Below are 22,339 nucleotides of genomic sequence, written 5' to 3'. Positions count from 1 at the left end.
TACATGCTAGAGTTAATTCACTAGCATCGCCTTTGTTTCATTGAACACATATTCCATCCTTTGCAGTATTTCCTCTTTATATGATAACATATATGGATCATATTCTCCAGCCAGACTTTTAATATAGTTTCGATAATGGTGCATAGCCCCTAGTTCCACTGGAACCACATAGTCTTTGTAACCATGGTTTAATTTTGCGCGGTGTGTCAAAGCACCCCATGTGCCCTTTGCAAGAGCAATGTACTTCGGTCTTTTATCTATAGCTCGCATTCCACGGGGAGCTATAATAGTTTTTGGTCGGTATTTTCGAATCCTTGAATCCTTGAAAGCAGCAGAGAGCCTTTGAGGGTTATTGTCCATCTGGAAAAACCTGTTCCGAAATGTATACACTCCTTGATGTTTTGGTAACACACTGAATAGTTTTTGGAAAGTCATGTTGGATCTAGGAATGAGAAATTCATCAATGTCTACCATGGCTACGTGAGTGTACTTCCTCATACTCCTGTAAAGACAGTCAGTTTGGGCTATGGTTTGCCCAATATCTCTGTACCAACTCTTTGGATAATTGACAAATTGTTTCAGGTTTGGCGGTGCGTGCCACGGTATAATGGAGAGTCGCTTTTCTTGCTTGTAATATTTTAAAATAGGATAAGTTACGTTGTAATTTAGATCAAAAGCATACATAGTGAAAAAGCCTGCACCAAGCATTTTATAAACTTCAATAAATTCAACCAATCTTGCAGTCCTATTAAAGCCACCATAACTTCCGTAAAGAGGCTTAACGCATACGGCAACAGTTACGTTCTTGTCGTCTGGAAAACTAGCATCCTGGATTCTTAAAACATTGTGTGGGGCTGAACACGGGTCTTTGGCCTGTACAATTGAAACTGCAAACGGCTCTTCGTCAGTCTTGATGGTACAATAAAGGAGAGTGGCTTTGAAACTGTAAAAGATAGAGTTTACGTTGAAAAGTGCGATAAGCGTGAAACCTTTATTTGTATTTACCAAACAAACATACACCTTGCAAATCAATGGGCCAAAGTATTTTTTTTTGTCAACCGTAGATACCGCTTGTGGTGATGGGGGGGGGGGGGTTATAAAATTAGTCTTGTGAACAACACTGCCACTGATTATATTTTCAACATTTTTCCGTTTGTTATCAGAATTTATCTCAACAATGTATTGATTTAATCGCTTTGATGTTATTATATTGTAAGATGTACTCACAGCCCAGGAGTCATGACTGCTCTTCCCGAGCAGGGTGTAATCCGGTGAGTTACTTTGCCTTCCGACCCTTTAGGCCGGGCCCAAATCTGACAAACAAATGGAACGTGGTTTTTAGAAGTCATGGATGTAACAACCACCCGTCGTCTGCCATCACTGTTGTAGAGGTATGCTGCGAAAACATAATCCAGAGAATCGTTTGAAGGGAGAATGACAGGCATCCACTGCTGGGTTAGCGGTTCATCTGGAGACACCAAGGGTAAATTGGAGCATTTCATTGTTGAAAACTTTGAAAACGAAATCTCTTCGTTTTTATATGATCCATTTGCTTTGGTGTTCACATCTCCTCTAGGAACTGTTCTTTTACTGCCTTCATGCTCATGAGAACTGCTATTCATGCTTGATTTTGTTTTTCCAGTAACTGCCACGTATCTAAACTCGCCTGGTTTTGACTGCATTGCAGACCATATCAAAGCAGAGACAAGAAAAAGTACACATAATGAGACCAAAAACACCATTAGTTTTAGTATCTTTTTTGAATACGGCATCTTTTCTCGCACGGATGGCTCACCCATGTCTTAGTGATTTCATATGCTCAGTGGCTGCCCTGGAATTTTCTTTTCAGCCTCCAGCGTATATGAAAAATCTGCCAACACTATGACATAATAAGGCTAATTCTAAATTTATAGGGTATATGAAGGGAATTGCTTTGCGCCACCAGCATGGTTTAATATTTTACTGAAGCGCTTCTTTCATGTGCTTAGTTCACAAAGGAAACCCCCAGACTTGTGCAATGATTTTAATAGAGTCGCTTGCTTGTGCACTTGGCTCTAGCCTGAGAGAAGTCCTAACACCTACTTTGCTAGCGGTTTGTTCTTTATTTTGTAAAGTTTCGTTTTAAATGTTTAATTTTTATTTGACTTGTTAGTTTTTTGTCCTTCAATCTACTACCCTGTATCTACATTTTCATCATATTGCAGCGGTCAGCATTAATTTGAAACCATGAAGTGTGCCGCCTGAGGTAATGGGCAGAAGACTTGTGTGTGGATTAATTGTATTTTCGATTGTTTAATCCTAGATTACATTTGCCATTGAGTCGTCCGTACGAGGCTCGTATGCTGCCCGTAAATCCCTTTTCGTACGCGTCTGAGCGGAGGTAGACGATGGCCGAGCGAAATCGAACCGAATTGTAAGGATTTACGGCCTCCGTGGCATCTACGATTTTGTCAAGCTAAAACTTCTGACAAATTTAAAAATCGTAAGCCCGTAGGTCGTAATGACATAGGTGTGGCATTGCACCATACCCGCACGAGCACTGTACGGCGGACTTTTCCTTGTTGGTTCCTGATGTTTGCAAGGAAATTGTAAAAGAGTACAAGGACGAGGTGTTGGTGATGTCGACGTCTCAAGATGGATGGCGTGAGACGTTGGAACTTCCATCATTGCCTTGGAGCCATAGCCAAGCACGTCCGAATGAAGAAGCCCATTGAATCTGGTTGCGCGTGTTTTAACTAAAAGGGATTTTTCCCATAGTTGTTTTGGGCGTTGTAGACGCAGACTATAAATTCATATGGGTTGGTGTGGATGCCCGTGGATTAATGTCAGACGCTGGAGTATTCAATCAGAGAATCCTGAAGAGAAACTCAAACTCGATGGAAATTTGCTCTTGGAAAGTATGGGCTGAGATTTAAGACAAATCATGACAGTTTAGAAATTGAAAATTGCAATATATGTATTTAATGTTCTGTAATAACCCTTTGCTATTTTGGTGCTTTGACACTTAAAAGACAAAACAAAAAAGTTGTAAATGTAATGAGCACGGAATTTCGAACACATATTAGACATTAAAAACGCCATTAAACATTTTGCTACAAGTAATAAATAGGGGTAAGAGGGGGGGGGGTATGGTCAAGTCAAAGGTAGGTCTCGAACCCATAGATGCAAAAGAACGATCGATGATATCTTACCTTGTGGTCTTGCACGCTAACCACTACACAGACGAGTTGAAGTTGCAAACCTCTCATTTTTTGTCTGATATATGGCTCACCAGAGGGCTTTCATATGTATTATTGCCTAAGGATAGGACTTTCAAATGGCCGGAACAGGAATAAAACAGGAATAAAAGTCCGACAGTAATACAAGTCCTACCTACACTAATTATGAGCCAGGAACCTAACTCCCTGTAGGACTACTATGCCCAAGTGTTAGTCTTACGGACAACCATTACCAGGAACCTGGGGGACTTGGATTACTGTTACAACGGAACTAGCTATTATACGTGACACGTACATGTGCGGCAAACCGAAAACTACGTCTCAACTTTAACAAGTCATTACACATGCATACATTCTCCCCGTTAGCACTGCTTCTTAAACTTGACTGAGGTCATGTAAACAGAATGTTTTGCAACGTACACTCTTGGATCCAAATCTTATTTTGGATCCCAGGTACACAGTAACAGTCAATACACACACCAGCCACAATACGCAATATAAGAAGGTCAATATATGGGACGCGTACGTCTTACCTGTAAAACCTTCACGCAGTGTAAGGTCACTCTATCCGCACATAGACTGCTGAATCCAGGGTCCAGAGTGAAAAGACCAGCCCTAAAGTTGCAGTCGAAGTTACGGCTAGGGTCCCACCGAACCCAAGGGTACAAGGAACGGCAATGAGCATCACACAACTGTTGCTGAGCTATCTGGACGTGCCCACAGTGTTAATATTTCTGATCATACTGATATTCCTGGTTGCTCAGAGAAAGCCCCACAGATATCCACCAGGGCCGTTGAGATGGCCCGTAATAGGGAACCTCCCCATCGTGATCGGGGCCAAGATGCAGGCCAAAGACTTCATGAAGATATCTCAGAAGCACGGGTCAGTATTCTCACTTCGGCTGGGGGTGTTGGACATGGTGATTATAAACGGCTATGATGCCATTCACGAGGCTTTCTCCGAAAAGGCCGAGCTATTCACCGGCAGGCCTCACGATCTGATTTATATCATTCAGAAAGGTATAGGAAAGAAAGGTAAGCGAATTTGCAGCGTGAGGCTTTCAAACATTTCCTAAATGTACCTTTTTATTAAAGTATGGTGTTAAGAAGAATTGCCTTAGGGGACTTTTTATGCATCATTGAAAATGAGTGTCGTTCTAGAGCTACTGCATTTCGATACTGATCTCTGTAGGGAATCAAAGGTGGAATGAGCACGTTACAAAGATTCAAGATGCTTCATTTATGTGAAACGAAATGCTAGGCAGTTCTATATTTATAACCACAATTTCTTCAACCTCTGGTTGCAGTCCTGTACCATCTTTATCGTAAATAACTATATACCGTCACATTTACCTTCTTTTTAAGGGTTAATCATGAACGAAGGCCCCTCCTGGCACGAGCTGCGTAAAATGATAGCCGTAGCCTTTCGTGATTTCGGAGTGGGAAAGAAGACGCTGGAGGAACGCATACTGGACGAGTGCCAGGCCCTCTTTGAAGTACTTGACTCCAAGCAGAAAGCACAGTCCATACAAAGTACCAATCTGCAGAGAACGTTAATGTCCGCAGTGTCCAACATTATCTGCTCTATTACGTTCGGAGACAGGTAGGTCCTATGTTCCACCGAGGGCCCAGCTAAACTTACTGGTACACTCAAGGAAGATAGGGGGAAATATAGTCAGAAGAGAGCGTAAGGGTAATAGGGAGAGTTGTATGGAGCAGAGGGGGAAATAGAGAAACAGGGTAGTTATTTGGATCACAGGGGAGCATAAGGGAAATAGGGAGAGGCACAATGAAGCTAAAAGCGGCACATAGGAGCTGCAGGGGAGACGGATGAGTTCAAGGGGACATGGGGGGATATAACTGGTGGTGGTGAGTGGGGGTTCACGTAGACCAATGTCTGTTAGTGGTCTTTCCATGTGCGCAGGAATTATGGACGCTATATAATGTTCCCGTATCCCTGGCTCCGTGATTTTGTCGTTGAATGCTTCAACAGAACCCTACACCGTACTAGCTTGTTAATACGCTGAATTCCATGGGATATTCCAATCATGAGTTCATGTGTTATTTTCCAGATTCCAGTACACAGACAAGCAGTTTGTAAAACTGTTGGACTCACTGGCGAGGTTTTTTCGGACCAGTGCTCTCGCGCTTCCAGAAAACGCGTTTCCATTTTTGAGATTCATCCGAACGTCATCACAGGTAGCCTAAACTTTTAAGTATTGGTAAGGAACACGTGTTTCTTACATTTCTTGTGTGTATCACTTTCAAAAGAGGGTCTGAATCGGTAATATATTAGATGACATGATTTACATTTGGAAGTTAACTTGTACGTGAACCCAGTATGTCTTTTGGTCCATTTAAAACTGGGGCTCAGTTAAAATACGTGCACCAAACAGACTTGGTGAATTAGGACGGATTCCAGATGAAACTATCGTTCTACATAGATCGATCCAACTACTGGTATGCGAATGCAAGGGGTGATTAATTTTCATGTGCTCTCTGCTTCTGGAAACTTTTTCACTTCGTTTCGAGTAGGAGCGAGCGCACACGACAATGAATCACCACCTTCCTGTTGGGGGAGGCGTTTCATTCAATTAATCTGATTGCATTCAACGAAAGCCCCAGCTGAGTTTGAACGATATACATAGAACGATATTTTCATTGGGAACATGCCCATAGATTATAGGCTCTATCTACTGATATTTGCCTTGGGACAGGGTCAACCTTAGAAAAGTCGTGTACACATCCTTGTTTAAATTAGGCCCGTAGCCAGGGCGGTTGGGTTTGCCGGGAAAAGGTCCCCTCTGAGTTAATTTTTTATTTAGGTACATAAAGGTTTCATGGTAAAAAAGTCCACTTTTTCAGAAAAAGACCCCCCCCCTTTTGCAATTGCTAGCTACGGGCCTGTAAATGGTATAATTTTATGGGACCTCGAAAGCAGAAGGATACAGGCACCCACCTTGGTCACCCCTGGGACCACCAAAATACGCGTCATTTCTTTCACCAGACAGAAGACATGATAGGCATCCAAAACGACTTGAGAGATTTTGTCAGACAGCAGGTGGAGAAGCACAAGGAGACCTTTGACCCCGACAACATCCGGGACATAGTAGATCTGTACCTGCAAGTAACCGGTAAAGAAAAGAGGCAAACCAAAGCGTTTTCCAGTAAGTTATGTCCGAAAGGGGAAGAGGGGGGCTCAGTGAGAAGAGCATTATTCATTGGACTTACATGAATACTATATATATGTACAAACACTAATGGCAGCTGGGAAAAAGGCTTAGAAAAATGCCACTCATATTTATATCAGGTGACAAAATCCATCCCATGCTAAACATGTTCTAAAGATACTTTTCTAACTGTATACAATTTTGAAACAGCTAGAATACCTCTGGAAAAGAATAGCCCTTAAGAGTAGTCCTCGTGGGGCCCATACAGAATCCTTGCAATTGGTTACACTCTAAGCCCACAAAACTCCAGTTTGTTCACTCTTTAACCGTGTGAACCAAACCTGGACCTGCTGGCTTGATTGCTTCCTGGGCGAGTCCTTATTATAAATGTACCGTCATTATGGCACATTTATTTTTTTTTCTCCAGATGAAAGCATGGTTCGAGCCATAGTGGATCTGTTTTCTGCGGGGACAGAAACTACTTCTCTCTCCACTACTTGGGCCATCCTCTTTTTGGTGTGCTACCCAGAAATCCAGAGGGAATTGCACAAAGAAATAATGCAGGTGATAGAGAACATGGTTTATTGTCTTATTCGTAAACCAGAACACTACACAGCAGCAGAAAGAATTTATCAAGTAATAAAACAAAAGGGGACCCGTTTCGAAGATTTAAAAACAGTGCATTAATACGCCAAAAATATTAAGTCAAGATTGAAGAGCCTTTCCGTTTTACATGGGCAAATCCTCTTTTCAGGTGATTGACAATGGCCGCCGCCCTTCTCTCCAAGACAAGCCACACCTGCCCTATGTGCAGGCGTTCATCTCTGAAATGATGCGGGTTGTTAATATTGGTAGGTAGAAAGCTAACTTTTTCTGTCTAAAGAATAGTACCTGATCCTGTTTCCCAAAGGACCTACGTCTTCAGTCAATCGTACGTATCAGAGGATGCAGGGTTTGTACGCAGTGGAGGACTTAGTGGTGGTGTCTTGTCCCCCTTCGTTTGCTGAAAAGAAATTACATCAGTATCACTTCTTGAAATAAGAATTATGACTAGATGAAGCTTAGTTCTAAACCGTACCAAATGGCACCGTTTGCTCTCAAAAACACCTTTTTTTCGGGGCTCTTGACAAGGCTTCGTGTTGGAGGCCTTTCATTCCTAAAAAAAAAAAAAAAAAAAAAAAAAAAAAAAAAAAAAAAAAAAAAAAAAAAAAAAAAAATCATGGATCATGGCAGTATAATCATGATTATTTCGAATTTTAGGTATAAAACGTGGTTTCTTTTGCTAGCGACAAACTGCAAAGAATTTGTACTCACAGACACGATGGGTGTGGTCTGGTGGGGGTGGGGATGGCGTGACCATAGATTATTTATTTTCGACAACTTCTCAGACAGTGAAAACCAGTACTTTTCTCGTTCTCTCCAGCACCTACATCCGTCCCCCACGTGACCCAAGATGAAGTGGAGTTGTGTGGGTACGTAATACCAAAACGCACTGTCTGCACGGCGAACATCTACTCGGTTCACATGGACCCCAAGGAGTGGCCCGAACCCGAGGAGTTTCGCCCTGAGAGGTGGATCAACAAGAATGGCGAATTCTACAAGCCCAGTAAAGCATTCCTCCCCTTCTCCCTAGGTATGTGTCTTCTTGTAGGATGGACTCGAAGTGTTTAAGTTATTGGTTTTGAATTTAAGGCTCACGATGTGTGTAATTACTTTTAATATGTATAGATAAAAAAATTATAAATAATGTATTCTGGAGATTTCAACATATTCCCCTTAATCACCAAGGTATATGTATATATATTTTCAATCCTATCACATTTTTGAATTGAAAGTTTCTAGCTTTTAAGTCATCCTCGAAAGGGTTTTGGATACACTTATGCCATGGTGATAGAGGTAAATTGCTGAGTTATTACCCTGTCATGGTATACCATGCACTGTATACCATGCATTGTCTTTAACAATCGCTGATAGGAATTTCTATATTCAACTGGTCGTATATATTATATTTATAGTTATACGACTAAATTTATATTTATAGTTAATTGGTAATTAGAGAAAAGCTCACGGATTAAAATCTTTATATCTAACTTAAGATCCGGAGATATTTTGCGTCTTGCTTTTACAAAATTCATTGTAGGTCCCCGTGCCTGCCTTGGTGAGCAGTTGGCCAGGATTGAATTTTTTCTCTTCCTGACCTCGATGGTCCAGCAGTACGAGTTCTCCACCCCCATTGGTGCCCAACTGCCACGACCTTTCCCCGAACGCTCGGGAATCACCACGACCCCACCTGACTACGAGCTTTACATCATGAAACGCGAATAAATGAACTAAACAGCTCGGGATCCACCGTCCACACTGATGGGGCCAAGGCACTGGGGAAAAACGAAATGACATCACGTCCCTTCAATTTGTGGGTTTTTGGTTTTTGGTATCTCTTTTAAAATAATTTCGATGAAGTTTCATGTTATTTCGCAAATATTAGTAAAATACACATATGAGACAAAGAAGTACATATTTTGGCAACGTACATAGTTTTTAGGACATAAGCACTGGCATATGTATCTGATAAAGTTAAAAATCCAGAATGGAGGAGGAAGTTATACAGAAAATATAGCAGTTTTTAGGCGAATACAAGCTTTGGCTTAATTCTCTGTAAATATTTTACCTGCAAACGTACTCTGCTATACCAAGCAAATGGTTGCTCACCCTCTGTTCCTGGCATTACCCTTCTCTATCAGCAAAATCTTGGCCACGGATTTATATGTTTAATTCAGTTATAACGGACGATTAACACGTATATAGTCTAATAAGTAGCCGTATATTCGTTTTTTCTTTCATTTTCAGTAAGAATGGAACTACCAATGCTTCAGCTGAACCAGCGCTCTGTGGTTTTAATCATTTAATCCGAATTTGCGAATTTGGCGCAATGATGACGTTGACGTTTGTAAGGTGAATGATAAATATAACATATATGCAATCAAAGTAGAAGTGCTTCCTTAAAATGTGCGAGTAAACTCTTCATTAAACCTCCATTTTTCACTTGTCAGAGTATTTACACTTCAGAGGTATCTAAAATTAAGGAATCAAAATAAGTATACCTTTAATGTATCGCCTTTATTTATTTTTCCTACTTGAGCTAACAGACCGCATTGGAGTCGATAGTAGTACTCTCTGACAACAGGGTGCGCTCGAAAGCTACAAAAATGTTGAAACGCAGAGTGATTTTGTACAGTGTTTTAGTGGGGTACGGTTATAGTAACTTCACAGTCAACGTGCTTATGTAGGGGTGTAGTGTAAGGGAGGCTGGTAATAAATGCTTATACAAATATATGAAACGTCTCTGATGATCTATCTATTAGATGCATGTATGCATATACATAATAAATGCTATTGTGCACCTGAATGTTATTGTGTACACATCTTTTATAATTACATTTCTCGAGGCCAGGATTGTCAGTGTCTTGATTCGCTTTAATTGGCCGCCGGGTCCTTTCCTGTGTATACAACCACTTTTTTCTCTCTAAGTCTTTGGCCTCCAAAGACCATGGAAGCTTATGATTAAAACCTAGATTACATTTAAAGTGCGATGCCCGTATGGTGCAGGTATACTGCCCTTACTACCCCTTTTCGTATGGCGTCTGAACAGAGGTACATGCGGACTGTAGCCTTGCGAAATCGAAGGGAATCGTACGGATTTAGGGCTATGTAATGTAGACATACTTGGCGTAGGCCGAAAAAAACCCGTACAGACAATTTCATCGCACAGCGCCCTTGTAAATGTTATCACAACCGGCCGTACGGGCTCTTACGGGCTGGTTGCGTCCAAATTTTGCGCAGAATCTCACGTCTCACGCAAGGCCTTCTTACGCAATTTCGAGTTCGCAGACAGCCCGTAAGCAAGTACGGAGGATTTTGGACATGTCCAAAAGATTCTACGAATAGCCTGCGAACAGCGAGGCCGCAAGCGTAACTTGCTCCCCTCGCACGGAGTTTGCAAGAAATACGCGCGTTGTGCAAGACGCACGTCGCAAGCAATGGAGCAAGTGCCCTTTGCGTGTTGAGTAAGGCGCACGCCCTCACAACTAACGAACAAAGTCGAGAGCACACCGGGAATGTGTGTCACCCCCACGCCTGGTGTATAAAAGGCGTGCTCACGACGCACGCTCGTGTCTTTACAATGAACGTCGACTTTGTAACTTGTACAACAATTTTCAAAAATTTCAAATTTTTGCTCAATTCAGTTTCAAATATGCCTCCAAAAGGCAAGAGAAAGAAGCTTACATAGTAGAAAAAAGGGAGGACGAAGAAGAAAGAAGAGGAGAACAGGAAGCAAAACTGACGCACGCCGTCAGTACGTCACCACAAGCATGTGAGGCAAGTGTGAAGCAAAACTGACGCAAAAGGGCACTACTTACGCCGTGCGTTGCATTCCCTTCGTAAGTGGTGAGTATGTGCCACGTACACAGGAAGCAAGACAAACTCAAGAATTGAGTACAATTTCCACGACCATCGCTCCTTGCAATTAGCGGCCCTGCCTGAAAGGACATCCCATGTGGCCCTTGCGACTCGCAAGGCAGACTTTCCTCTACCTCTATGATCTCAGCAACACACAAAAATCGCAGGGGACAACGAACCTGAAATTCGTGCGTCCGGTTGTGACCGAGGCTTAAGCTTAACTTCCATGCTTGAATTACGGTCGATTTTCTCGTAGATACCTGCACAACTTAGGCAAAGATAACAAAGAAAAAATGGCAGATTATCAGGATCTTGGTCATTTGATCTTATAACAATTCACCATTATGTGCATCCCCTGTACAAACAGCTTTATATAAGGCAACATTTTCTATCTTACTCTTCAACTTTTGACCACCCTGAATTTCTCAGTTTACCGGTAAGTAATCTCTGTTGGCAGCGTTAGAACTAGTAGCAATAGTAATACTTCAATTTAGGATTAAATCGCCTAAAATGTAATATATTCCCCGTAGCCCCAATCGGGCAATTTAAAATGACGAAATTACCAAGAAAGTCATAAAATAAATTCTAAGTAGTAGTCCCTTGCCTACAGTGGTCTATCGTTTCATTGTGTAAAAAGCTCCAGTGGGCAGACAATTTTCACGGTGCATGAAGATTAACAGTTAAAAAATACCCACAATAAATTCGGCAACCGTAGGATGCGCCAACATATAGATAATTGCGATAGTATTTATGTCGAAATATCAAAATGAATAGCCCTGCCGTTCCAATCGGCAATCCTCGACTGCGAGTGCGGAGGCATCCGAGTAGTTCCGAGTGCTGCCGTTTGACCCTTTAAACCAATCAAAGCAACGGAAAGGGTCACGTGATCCCTTGACCTACATCTGATCGATGTAAACAATGAATATCCATGCGAAGCTTGCACATCTAATAGACGATTCCCATGCGTTGTTTCAAGAAAAAAAATACGTCCTAGGTTTTTAAAATCGATGTCAATATTGAGAGAAAGATTTAAATAGTTGGAGAATACGTGTATTTTAGGTGTATTTATATAACTGGCTAAATGATGACGTGAATTCACGGCAAAAAGGTATGTAGTATAGCCCGTAGACTGTGCACTGTACCACTTCTACAATCGCACACAGGTCACACTATTACCCAATATAGTGATCATATAATCACTTGCATGTATGTTCAGTAATGTTACATTTAATGTATTTTTAATTATCAGGTGTGTTAAAGCGCATATAATCACTTAAAATTATTTGACTCAATGTTAATAATAGTATAAATCCATGTGTAGAGTTACAAACTACATGTAGGTATCATGAGGGCTGTTTGTTTATGAAGCTGGCTAGTGCTCAAAAAATTATTTCAAAAATATCTAAGTGCTTCATTAGGTAGAATAACTGAGGTTTTTTTATGTTCAAGTTTATCTTTAAATTGCAAAGGTACAATTTTTTTTTAAAAAAGTTTGATTGTTGCAATTAATTGCAGCATAGTCTAGTAACAACAGCATATTAAAAGAAATAACAGCTCACATTTAACAAGGCTTTTATGATATATATAATATATTTTTTTCCAACTTAATTATTTCAACTGTGAAATTATAACTTTATACATTTCCTGTGCATATCTGAAAAAGATTAATAAAATGCCATTCGAACAGGTACACTTAAAGTTTTGCAAATGGATTTTAGGTCTAAGAAAGCAGGCTAGCAATACCATTTTTAGAGCTGAACTCGGCAGTTACCCTATTATTTCAACTTTAACTAAACCTGTCTTAAGATTAGTCTGAGACTGGAACAACTACCAGTAGATAATAGAACTGTAAATCAGGTGCACAATCTTGAGCAAGATACAAAGGGAAACACAAGGACAGAATCTATCCGAAGATAACAACCCACCAAAGAAATTATATCAAATAGAAAACCTTTTAGAAATATTGAACATAAAAATCGAAAAACTATTCTGGCAGGAATTAAATAGCTAAATCTCAAACAAATTAAGGACATACAAAACAATTAAAAAATATTATGAATGTGAAAATTACATCAAAATGAGTGTCTCCCCATTAAATATCAAAACACTTGCAAAAACTAGACTAAGTGACCACAACTTTTTTTTTTACAAATAATGCAGATAGCTGGCAGCACTGGTGACTTTGATATACCAAAACCTGAGACTGATCTCAATTTCTTGGGAGATGGTCCTGTATTTTGGGAAGAGTACAACTGGTTGATGGTTCTGTAAAAGAAGCAAAATAACATTTTACTTTTCATACCATATATATTAGTGCATTATAATGTGCAGATACTGACTACTACAGAAACAACCTTAAATTAAGTAGGATAAATATCCAAGTGGGTGTAACAAAGATATGTAAAATATAGTAATGTGCTCAAAATTCAGTTATAAAAACAGTTGCCCTGTATAAATAAAAAGACAACAGAGAATACATATTTCAAATAAAAACATCTGGATACCTGGATACACAAATGATTTAGCAAATACAGAGCAGACTGCAAATCCTTGATTGTTGCAAGTGCAATTGTATATACAATCACTATGATTTAACTATAAAACAAATAAATAATAATGAAATAAGATAAGACAGTAGCATGTGAGTTTATCACATGATTGACACCAAGTGATACTGACAACTATAATTACATATATCCTCATGATTCAAAGGGCATAGGGTAGGTATAGGATTCAATGTATTAGTGGCTCAGCGTGTTCCTTTTATGAGGAACTAAGCTGTAACAAACTACAGGCAAATGAGACCCACTGTTTAATATTTGTCGCAACAAAGACAAATTAATCAAGCTTAAAGATCTAATAATTAAAAGGGAGCCCACTAGCATTCTGCTGCCCAGATTAATATAAGATGCCTTGAATAAAAGTGCCTCTTCTATTTAACTGAACTACATCTTCCAGTCACCCTACTCATTATCATTATTCCTTTATTGATACTGTTTGTCAACGTATTTCTTTATTGATACTATTTATGTATACTTTTACTGATTCTATTCATAAGGGAAAGTTACAAGGATTATTCCTAACAGTCCTAATTAAATTAATCACATTGCAGCTTGTTCTGTGAAAAGCTATCCTACTTTTTCTGGCTCACAAGATACAGTAAATATTCCCTAAAATACATTCTCATTGAAGTTGGGCTTAGCCTGTACATATTTATATTCACTAATGGTTGCACATGTGCAGCAATGTATTGGGGGGGAGGGCCACTCCACAAATAACATAAAATATTCTACCATGATACTTAAGCCTCTGTCTCATAAAATCCCACCATAACATTTGTTTGTATATCTTGTTGTGTGAAGCCTTACATTTTTTTGTGTAAATGCAATGCTAATATGGATGAACTAATAACGAGATGTTAATCATGGCAAGAACGTCCAGCTGGCTTAGGCTGTATTCCCAGAGCTTTTAGATTGATCTGTCCCTGCGGGGAGTCTCACTAGATTACTGTCAGATAATCCGGCTTAAATGTTCGTCCCGCCTAATACAAGCTGTAAGGGGGTAATTAACTTTCGTGCCCGCCCCACTGACAGCTGTTTAGCGTGAACCCCTAAAGTAGATCGATCTAATCTCTGGAAATGGGGTCTTATACTATCTTATTCAACAGAGAATGAGTTGTTTCAAATCTTAAAACCTCTAAGTATTTAGTGTTATTACAAATAAAATAATAATAACACTAATAAACTTGTTTTTATCATTTTCTTTTTTTCTTTCTTTCATATCACTTTTATCAGTCACGTATTGTTATGTAACATCAGCCACGTACAATGTTAACATCACACGATCGGGGCTGACTTAAAAACAAATTACAATATGTTGACATACCTTCTTCAGCAGGACTACCTTGTTTCTCAGCTTTCTCATACTTCTTTGCCGCCTGAGATAACCCCTTCTTGTTATTTAGCTTTCTGTAGCAAGAAAAGTGACATCGTGGTTTGGCTTCCAAATCGTCGAATCCTTTATTTCAATCCGTACGGATCCACTGAACAGCAGTGGCTTCTCTGCTGCCAAATTTCAGCCATTGTTTCGCTGCGACTCTAAAAGTTTCCCAGCGAACACGTGAAATGGTATCTAGAGTCTCTTAATTAGCTACCTTCTTCTATGTGCATGCAACACGAAAGATGAGAATTGGGCGAAGAATTCGCGTTTCCCTCCTCAAACTCTTCATTACAGCCGACCATGCTGCTTTGTTTACATGGCATGGCCTAGTGGGAAGGTGACGTGACCCCCTTTCCGTTGCTTTGATTGGTTAAAAGGCTCGAACGGCGGGGCTATTCATTTTGATATTTCGACATAAATACTATCGCAATTATCTATATGTTGGCGCACCTCTCGGTTGCCGAATTTATTGTGGATATTCTTTAACTGTTTATCTTCATGCACCGTGAAAATTGTTTACCCCTTTGACATATTGAAGGAAAGAGCTTTTCTAAACGCTTTTATTCGTATCAGGTGGGGGACTATAGGCTAATTTTCGATTCTCTATTATCGAATATTTGAAAATTTAAAATTAAAATTCCCATTGTCTCTATAGCCCCATGATAGTATTGAGCTCCAAATGGGTCCATTCATTAAAACATCCTCACAATACTAATGTGCTTCTGGTGTTTACGTTAATGAAGACAGCTTACCTGATTGATGGATTATTTCCACAATAATAATTGGGTTAATATAGACCTTTAGAGGGTTCCTATGCGGCCCACGGCCATGGAAAACCCATACCACACATAGGATAAATGTAATACCTTATTATACCTACACCAGATATACATGCCAAAGTTAGTGAACTACCAGCGCCTTTGTTTCATTGAACACATATTCCATCCTTTGCAGTATTTCCTCTTTATATGATAACATATATGGATCATATTCTCCAGCCCGTCTTTTAATATAGTCTCGATAATGGTGCATAGCCCCTAGTTCCACTGGTACCACATAGTCTTTGTAACCATGATTTAATTTTGCGCGGTGTGTCAAAGCACCCCATGCACCCTTTGCAAGAGCGATGTACTTCGGTCTTTTATCTATAGCTCGCATTCCACGGGTAGCTATAATAGTTTTTGGTCGGTATTTTCGAATTCTTGAATCCTTGAAAGCAACAGAGAGCCTTTGGGGGTTATTATCCAACCGAAAAAACCTGTTCCGAAATGTATACACTCCTTGATGTTTTGGTAACACACTGAATAGTTTTTGGAAAGTCATGTTTGATCTAGGAATGAGAAATTCATCAATGTCTACCATGGCTATGTGAGTGTACTTCCCCATACTTCTGTAAAGACAGTCAGTTTGGGCTATGGTTTGCCCAACATCTTGGACCCACCTATTTGTATAATCGGAATGTGACTTCAGTTTCGTTCTCAGGTTTGGCGGTGCCTGCCACGGTATAATGGAAAGTTGTTTTTCTTTTTCGTAATATTTCAAAATCGGACAAGTAACGTTACAATTTAGATCAAAAGCATACATAGTGAAAAAGCCGGCGCCAAGCATTTTGTAAACTTCAATAAATTCAACCAATCTTGCAGTCTTATTAAAGCCACCATAACTTCCGTAAAGAGGCTTAACGCATACGGCAACAGTGTTGTTCTTGTCGTCTGGAAAACTAGCATCCTGGATTCTTAAAACATTGTGTGGGGCTGAACACGGGTCTTTGGCCTGTACAATTGAAACTGCAAACGGTTCTTCGTCAGTCTTGATGGGACAGTAAAGGAGAGTGGCTTTGAACCTGTAAAAGATATAGTTTAAGTTGAAAAGGGAAATAAGCGTGAAACCATTATTTGTATTTACTCACATAAACATACACCACGCCTAGCGTTGTGCCAAAATGTGGTATTTGGTCACATATATGTTCAGTTGGTGGTGTTTGTGGTGGTGTGGGATTATAAAATAACTCTCGTGAACAACGCTGCTACTGATTATATGTCAGCATTTTTTTTCCGTTAGTTATGAGAATTAATATCAACATACTCTTAATTTGCTTGCTTTGAGTTAATTGTAAGATATTGTAAGATGTACTCACAGCTTAGGAGTCATGACTGCTCTTCCTGAACAGGGTGTAATCCGGTGAGTTACTTTGCCTTCCGAACCTTTAGACCGGGCCCAAATCTGACAAATAAATGGAACGTGGTATTCAGAAGTCATGGATGTTACTACCACCTGTCGTCTGCCATCATTGGTGTAGAGGTATGCTGCGAAAACATAATCTAGCGAATCATTCGAAGGGAGAATGACAGGCATCCACTGCTGGGTTAGCGGTATATCTGGAGACACCGCAGGTAAATTGGAGCATTTGATTGTTGAAAACTTTGAAAAAGAAATCTCTTCTCTTCTGTATGATCCATTTGCTTTGTTGCTCCCATCTCTTCCAGGAACTGTTCTTTTACTGTCTTCATACTCATGAGAACTGATATTCATGCTTGATTTTGTTTCTTCAAATGCCACGTATCTAAACTCGCCAGGTTTTGACTGAATTGCAGACCATGTCAAAGCAGAGACAAGAAAAAGTACACATAATGAGACCAAAAGCGTAAATATCTTTAGTATCTTTTTTAGTATCTTGATTGAATGCGACATCTTTTCTTGCAAGGATGGCTCTCCCAAGTCTAACTGATTTCACATGCCTAATTTCTGCCCGAAATTTTCCTTTCAGCTTTCAGCTTACACGAAAAACATGCGCTACGATTGTTTGCCAACACTGCAGTATAAGGTTTTCAAGGCAATTTCTCATAAGATTTCGGATATTTAAAGAGATTGGCTATACGCTACCAGTGCGGTTTTAATATTACAAAAGAACAGTAATAAATTTACCTGCTGCCTCCTGTGTATCATTTGTCATGCAACAACTAATGGATCATTTTCTGGCGTAATAATGCATATACAGTCTGATGAGATAATTATAGAGCAAAACAAAATTGCAATACAAATAAGGTAACGTTAAGCCAGTGCTATGTGCGCGCATATACAAATCTCCACTTGACTATTGGAGACAGGATGGTGCCGGAAGTGACATCTAGTGTTGTAAGCGTGTGAATAACGTTATCTTTCCGTGTTGTTGGAAAAACGCTTTTTCTCTGAGCCCACGTCTTCACTCCCGTTTACCTCTAGATACAAATGACCACTCAGTTTCATGTCTTACACCACTAGACGTCACTTCCGGCACAATCCTGTCTCCTCTTGTTCCTTTGATTATCGATTACTTTTAGCCAATCGTAATTACACAGTTACTTATCTGTCGGTGTAACGAAACTGAGGGTCCGTGTAACAGAAAGCCCGCCCTCCATGCAGTTATAATGTTTAGGGTTAATCTTACCTAGGTGGGTTAAAATCTAGGGTGATGCCACCTGTATAAATAAATGGGAAGCGGACTCCCTATCATGGGGGACTCTCTGTCAAGTTTCACCGGTACTGTTCATTTCTATAGGCTGAGACACGTCCTAACACATACCTTGCTAGCGGTTTGTTCTATGCGTAGTTTCGTTTTAAATGTTTTATTTTGATTTGACTTGTTAGTTTTTTGTCCTTCAATCTACGATCTACATTTTCATCATATTGCTCTTCTAGACGTTGGAACTTCCATCATTGTCTTGGAGCCATAGCCAAGAACGTCTGAATGAAGAAGCCCATTGAATCTAGTGTTATAACTACAATGAATTTTTTCCATAGTTGTTTTGGGCGTTGTAGACGCAGACTATAAATTCATATGGGTCGGTGTGGGTGCCCGTGGTTCAATGTCAGACTAGGGAGATAGAAGCCATTCCCCTTGGAATTCCAGACCATGACCCTCTGCCCCATGATGACCAGGACACCCCCTTTTTTTTCGTAGGAGACAATGCTTTTGCGCTGCAGCCCACCATCATCAAGCCTTACCCAAATCGATTTTTAAGCCACGAAGCAAGAATTTTAAATTACCGGACCCCCGAGCTCGAAGTGTGGTAGAGAACGGCTTTGGTATTTTGGCGTCGAGGTTCCGGTGCCTCCATACAACTATGGCAGGTTTGCCCAAGAATTATATATGTAGGTGTACCTCTCTGAATTATTTTTACAGTATTCAAAGACAAAATGATTTTTTCATTATTGCGGAAAAGCAATTTTTCTCTACAGTCAGTCACGTGTAGTTAAGGACGCCTCCTCTTGTTTCCAACGGACTTTTAAAATCGCCAACTTTTCTCTATTCTTCAGGAGTAGGGATGTTTATCTATCAATTTCATTGCATCCAACTATAGTCCCCGCAATCTAGGTTGGGTAGATCTACGTTGAACGATAGTTTCATTGGAAAATAGCCCTTAAGAGTAGTCCTCGTGGGGCCCATACAGAATCCTTGGGTACACCCTAAGCCCACAAAACTCCAGTTTGTTCACTCTTTAACTGTGTGAACCAAAACTGGGCCTGCTGGCTTGATTGCTTCCTGGGCGAGTCCTTATTATAAATGTACCGTCATTATGGCACATTTATTTTTTTCTCCAGATGAAAGCATGGTTCGAGCCATAGTGGATCTGTTTTCTGCGGGGACAGAAACTACTTCTCTCTCCACTACTTGGGCCATCCTCTTTTTGGTGTGCTACCCAGAAATCCAGAGGGAATTGCACAAAGAAATAATGCAGGTGATAGAGAACATGGTTTATTGTCTTATTCGTAAACCAGAACACTACACAGCAGCAGAAAGAATTTATCAAATAATAAAACAAAAGGGGACCCGTTTCGAAGATTTAAAAACAGTGCATTAATACGCCAAAAATATTAAGTCAAGATTGAAGAGCCTTTCCGTTTTACATTGGCAAATCCTCTTTTCAGGTGATTGACAATGGCCGCCGCCCTTCTCTCCAAGACAAGCCGCACCTGCCCTATGTGCAGGCGTTCATCTCTGATATGATGCGGGTTGTTAATATTGGTAGGTAGAAAGCTTACTTTTTCTGTCTAAAGAATAGTACCTGATCATGTTTCCCAAAGGACCTACGTCTTCAGTCAATCGTATCAAAGGGTGCAGGGTTTTATCCGACCACTTGTACGCAGTGGAGGACTTAGTGGTGGTGTCTTGTCCCCCCTTAGTTTTCTGAAAAGAAATTACAGCAGTATCCCTTCTTGAAATAAGAATTATGACTAGATGAAGCTTAGTTCTAAACCGTACCAAATGGCACCGTTTGCTCTCAAAAACACCTTTTTTCGGGGCTCTTGACAAGGCTTCGTGTTGGAGGCCTGTCATTCCTTAAAAAAAAAAAAACTACCCCAATTCAAATAATTCTGGGTCCGTCCCTTCGTACGTCTCGCTTCAAAAAAAAAAAAAAAAAAAAAAAAAAACTTGTACACCTTTTTTAATGGAATGTAAACTTCAAACAAGACAATCTTAAACACCAAACACGAACACTGGATACTTTGGATCATGGCAGTATAATCATGATTATTTCGAATTTTAGGTATAAAACGTGGTTTCTTTTGCTAGCGACAAACTGCAAAGAATTTGTACTCACAGACACGATGGGTGTGGTCGGGTGGGGGTGGGGATGGCGTGACTATAGATCATTTATTTACGACAACTTCTCAGACAGTGAAAACCAGTATTTTTCTCGTTCTCTCCAGCACCTACATCCGTCCCCCACGTGACCCAAGATGAAGTGGAGTTGTGTGGGTACGTAATACCAAAACGCACTGTCTGCACGGCGAACATCTACTCGGTTCACATGGACCCCAAGGAGTGGCCCGAACCCGAGGAGTTTCGACCTGAGAGGTGGATCAACAAGGCTGGCGAATTCTACTAGCCCAGTAAAGCGTTTCTCCCCTTCTTCCTAGGTATGTGGGTTCTTGTAGGATGGACTCGAAGTGTTTAAGTTATTGGTTTTGCATTTTTAAAAGGCTCACGATGTCTGTAAATACTTTTAATATGTATAGATAAAAAATTATAAATAATGTATTCTGGAGATTTCAACATATTCCCCTTAATCACCAAGGTATATGTATATATATTTTCAATCCTATCACATTTTTTAATTGAAAGTTTCTAGCTTTTAAGTCATCATCGAAAGGGTTTTGGATACACTTATGCCATGGTGATAGAGGTAAATTGCTGAGTTATTACCCTGTCATGGTATACCATGCACTGTATACCATGCATTGTCTTTAACAATCGCTGATAGGAATTTCTATATTCAACTGGTCGTATATATTATATTTATAGTTATACGACTACATTTATATTTATAGTTAATTGGTAATTAGAGAAAAGCTCACGGATTAAAATCTTTATATCTAACTTAAGATCCGGAGATGTTTTGCGTCTTGCTTTTACAAAATTCATTGTAGGTCCCCGTGCCTGCCTTGGTGAGCAGTTGGCCAGGATTGAATTTTTTCTCTTCCTGACCTCGATGGTTCAGCAGTACGAGTTCTCCGCGCCCACCGGAACGCTCGGGAATCACCTGACTACGAGCTTTACATCATGAAACGCGAATAAATGAACTAAACAGCTCGGGAACCACCGTCCACACTGATGGGGCCAGGGCACTGGGGAAAATGAAATGACATCACGTCCCTTCAATTTGTGGGTTTTTGGTTTTTGGTATCCCTTTTAAAACAATTTCGATGAAGTTTCATGTTATTTCGCAAATATTAGTAAAATACACATATGAGACAAAGAAGTACTTATTTTGGCAACGTACATAGTTTTTAGGAGACAAGCACTGGCATATGTATGTGATAAAGTTAAAAATCCAGAATGGAGGAGGAAGTTATACAGAAAATATAGCAGTTTTTAGGAGAATACAAGCTTTGGCTTCTCTGTAAATATTTTACCTGCAAACGTACTCTGCTATACCAAGCAAATTGTTGCTCACCCTCTGTTCCTGGCTTTACCCTTCCCTATCAGCAAAATCTTGGCCACGGATATATATATATGTTTAATTCAGTTATAACGGACGATTAACACGTATATAGTCTAATAAGTAGCCGTATATTCGTTTTTTTTTCTTTTATTTTCAGTAAGAATGTAACTACCAATGCTTCAGTTGAACCAGCGCTCTGTGGTTTTAATCATTTAATCCGAATTTGCGAATTTGGCGCAATGATGACGTTGACGTTTGTAAGGTGAATGATAAATATATATGCAATCAAAGTAGAAGTGCTTCCTTAAAATGTGCGAGTAAACTCTTCATTAAACCTTCACTTTTCACTTGTCAGAGTATTTACACTTCAGAGGTATCTAAAATTAGGGAATCAAAATACGTATACCTTTAATGTATCGCCTTTATTTATTTTTCCTACTTGAGCTAACAGACCGCATTGGAGACGATAGTAGTACTCTCTGACCACAGGGTGCGCCAGTAAGTTACAAACGTGTTGTAAAGCAGAGTGGTTTTGTACAGTGTTTTAGTGGGGTACGGTAATAGTAACTTCACAGTCAACGTGCTTATGTAGGGGCATAGTGTAAGGGAGGCTGGTAATAAATGCTTA

The 22,339-nt window shown here is 40.0% G+C and overlaps 2 protein-coding genes across 4 annotated transcripts; both read left to right on the top strand.

Annotated features, from left to right (window-relative positions):
• Positions 1-3,715: 3,715 nt before the first annotated feature.
• LOC106165094 (cytochrome P450 2J2-like) lies at positions 3,716-9,829 on the top strand. 3 transcript variants are annotated; one of them, XM_087017539.1, is made up of 9 exons: positions 3,716-4,253; positions 4,584-4,821; positions 5,291-5,417; positions 6,157-6,385; positions 6,816-6,952; positions 7,143-7,239; positions 7,812-8,021; positions 8,529-8,801; positions 9,236-9,829. In XM_087017539.1, the coding sequence occupies exons 1-8, from the start codon at positions 3,896-3,898 to the stop codon at positions 8,711-8,713; spliced, it is 1,581 nt and encodes a 526-aa protein (XP_086873665.1). In that variant the 5' UTR covers positions 3,716-3,895; the 3' UTR covers positions 8,714-8,801; positions 9,236-9,829. The 3 variants fall into 3 exon arrangements, with proteins under 3 accessions (XP_086873665.1, XP_086873666.1, XP_013398640.2); XM_013543186.2 differs by having other exon boundaries at positions 3,717-4,253; positions 6,226-6,385; positions 9,236-9,828; XM_087017540.1 differs by lacking the exon at positions 9,236-9,829 and having other exon boundaries at positions 8,529-9,016.
• On the top strand, positions 9,236-21,320 carry LOC106152414 (cytochrome P450 2U1-like). Its single transcript, XM_087017541.1, has 5 exons — positions 9,236-9,340; positions 19,367-19,503; positions 19,694-19,790; positions 20,477-20,686; positions 21,197-21,320. Exons 2-4 carry the CDS (start codon positions 19,375-19,377, stop codon positions 20,653-20,655), a joined length of 405 nt encoding a protein of 134 aa, XP_086873667.1. The 5' UTR covers positions 9,236-9,340; positions 19,367-19,374; the 3' UTR covers positions 20,656-20,686; positions 21,197-21,320.
• Positions 21,321-22,339: the final 1,019 nt, after the last annotated feature.

Source organism: Lingula anatina, chromosome 7 (assembly GCF_051362555.1).
Source record: "Lingula anatina isolate TDL-2025a chromosome 7, LinAna3.0, whole genome shotgun sequence".
NCBI lineage: Eukaryota > Metazoa > Brachiopoda > Lingulata > Lingulida > Lingulidae > Lingula > Lingula anatina.
This window is presented reverse-complemented; position numbering and strand designations above follow the sequence as displayed.

Bases quoted from the DNA above. Each gene is read 5' to 3' on its own strand.
- LOC106165094 (XM_087017539.1), top strand. From the start codon at position 3,896: ATGAGCATCACACAACTGTTGCTGAGCTATCTGGACGTGCCCACAGTG. The intron at 4,822-5,290 runs GTAGGTCCTATG...GTTATTTTCCAG, and splicing joins TCTATTACGTTCGGAGACAG to ATTCCAGTACACAGACAAGC. The intron at 6,953-7,142 runs GTGATAGAGAAC...TCCTCTTTTCAG, and splicing joins TGCACAAAGAAATAATGCAG to GTGATTGACAATGGCCGCCG.
- LOC106152414 (XM_087017541.1), top strand. From the start codon at position 19,375: ATGGTTCGAGCCATAGTGGATCTGTTTTCTGCGGGGACAGAAACTACT. The intron at 19,504-19,693 runs GTGATAGAGAAC...TCCTCTTTTCAG, and splicing joins TGCACAAAGAAATAATGCAG to GTGATTGACAATGGCCGCCG. The intron at 19,791-20,476 runs GTAGGTAGAAAG...CGTTCTCTCCAG, and splicing joins GATGCGGGTTGTTAATATTG to CACCTACATCCGTCCCCCAC.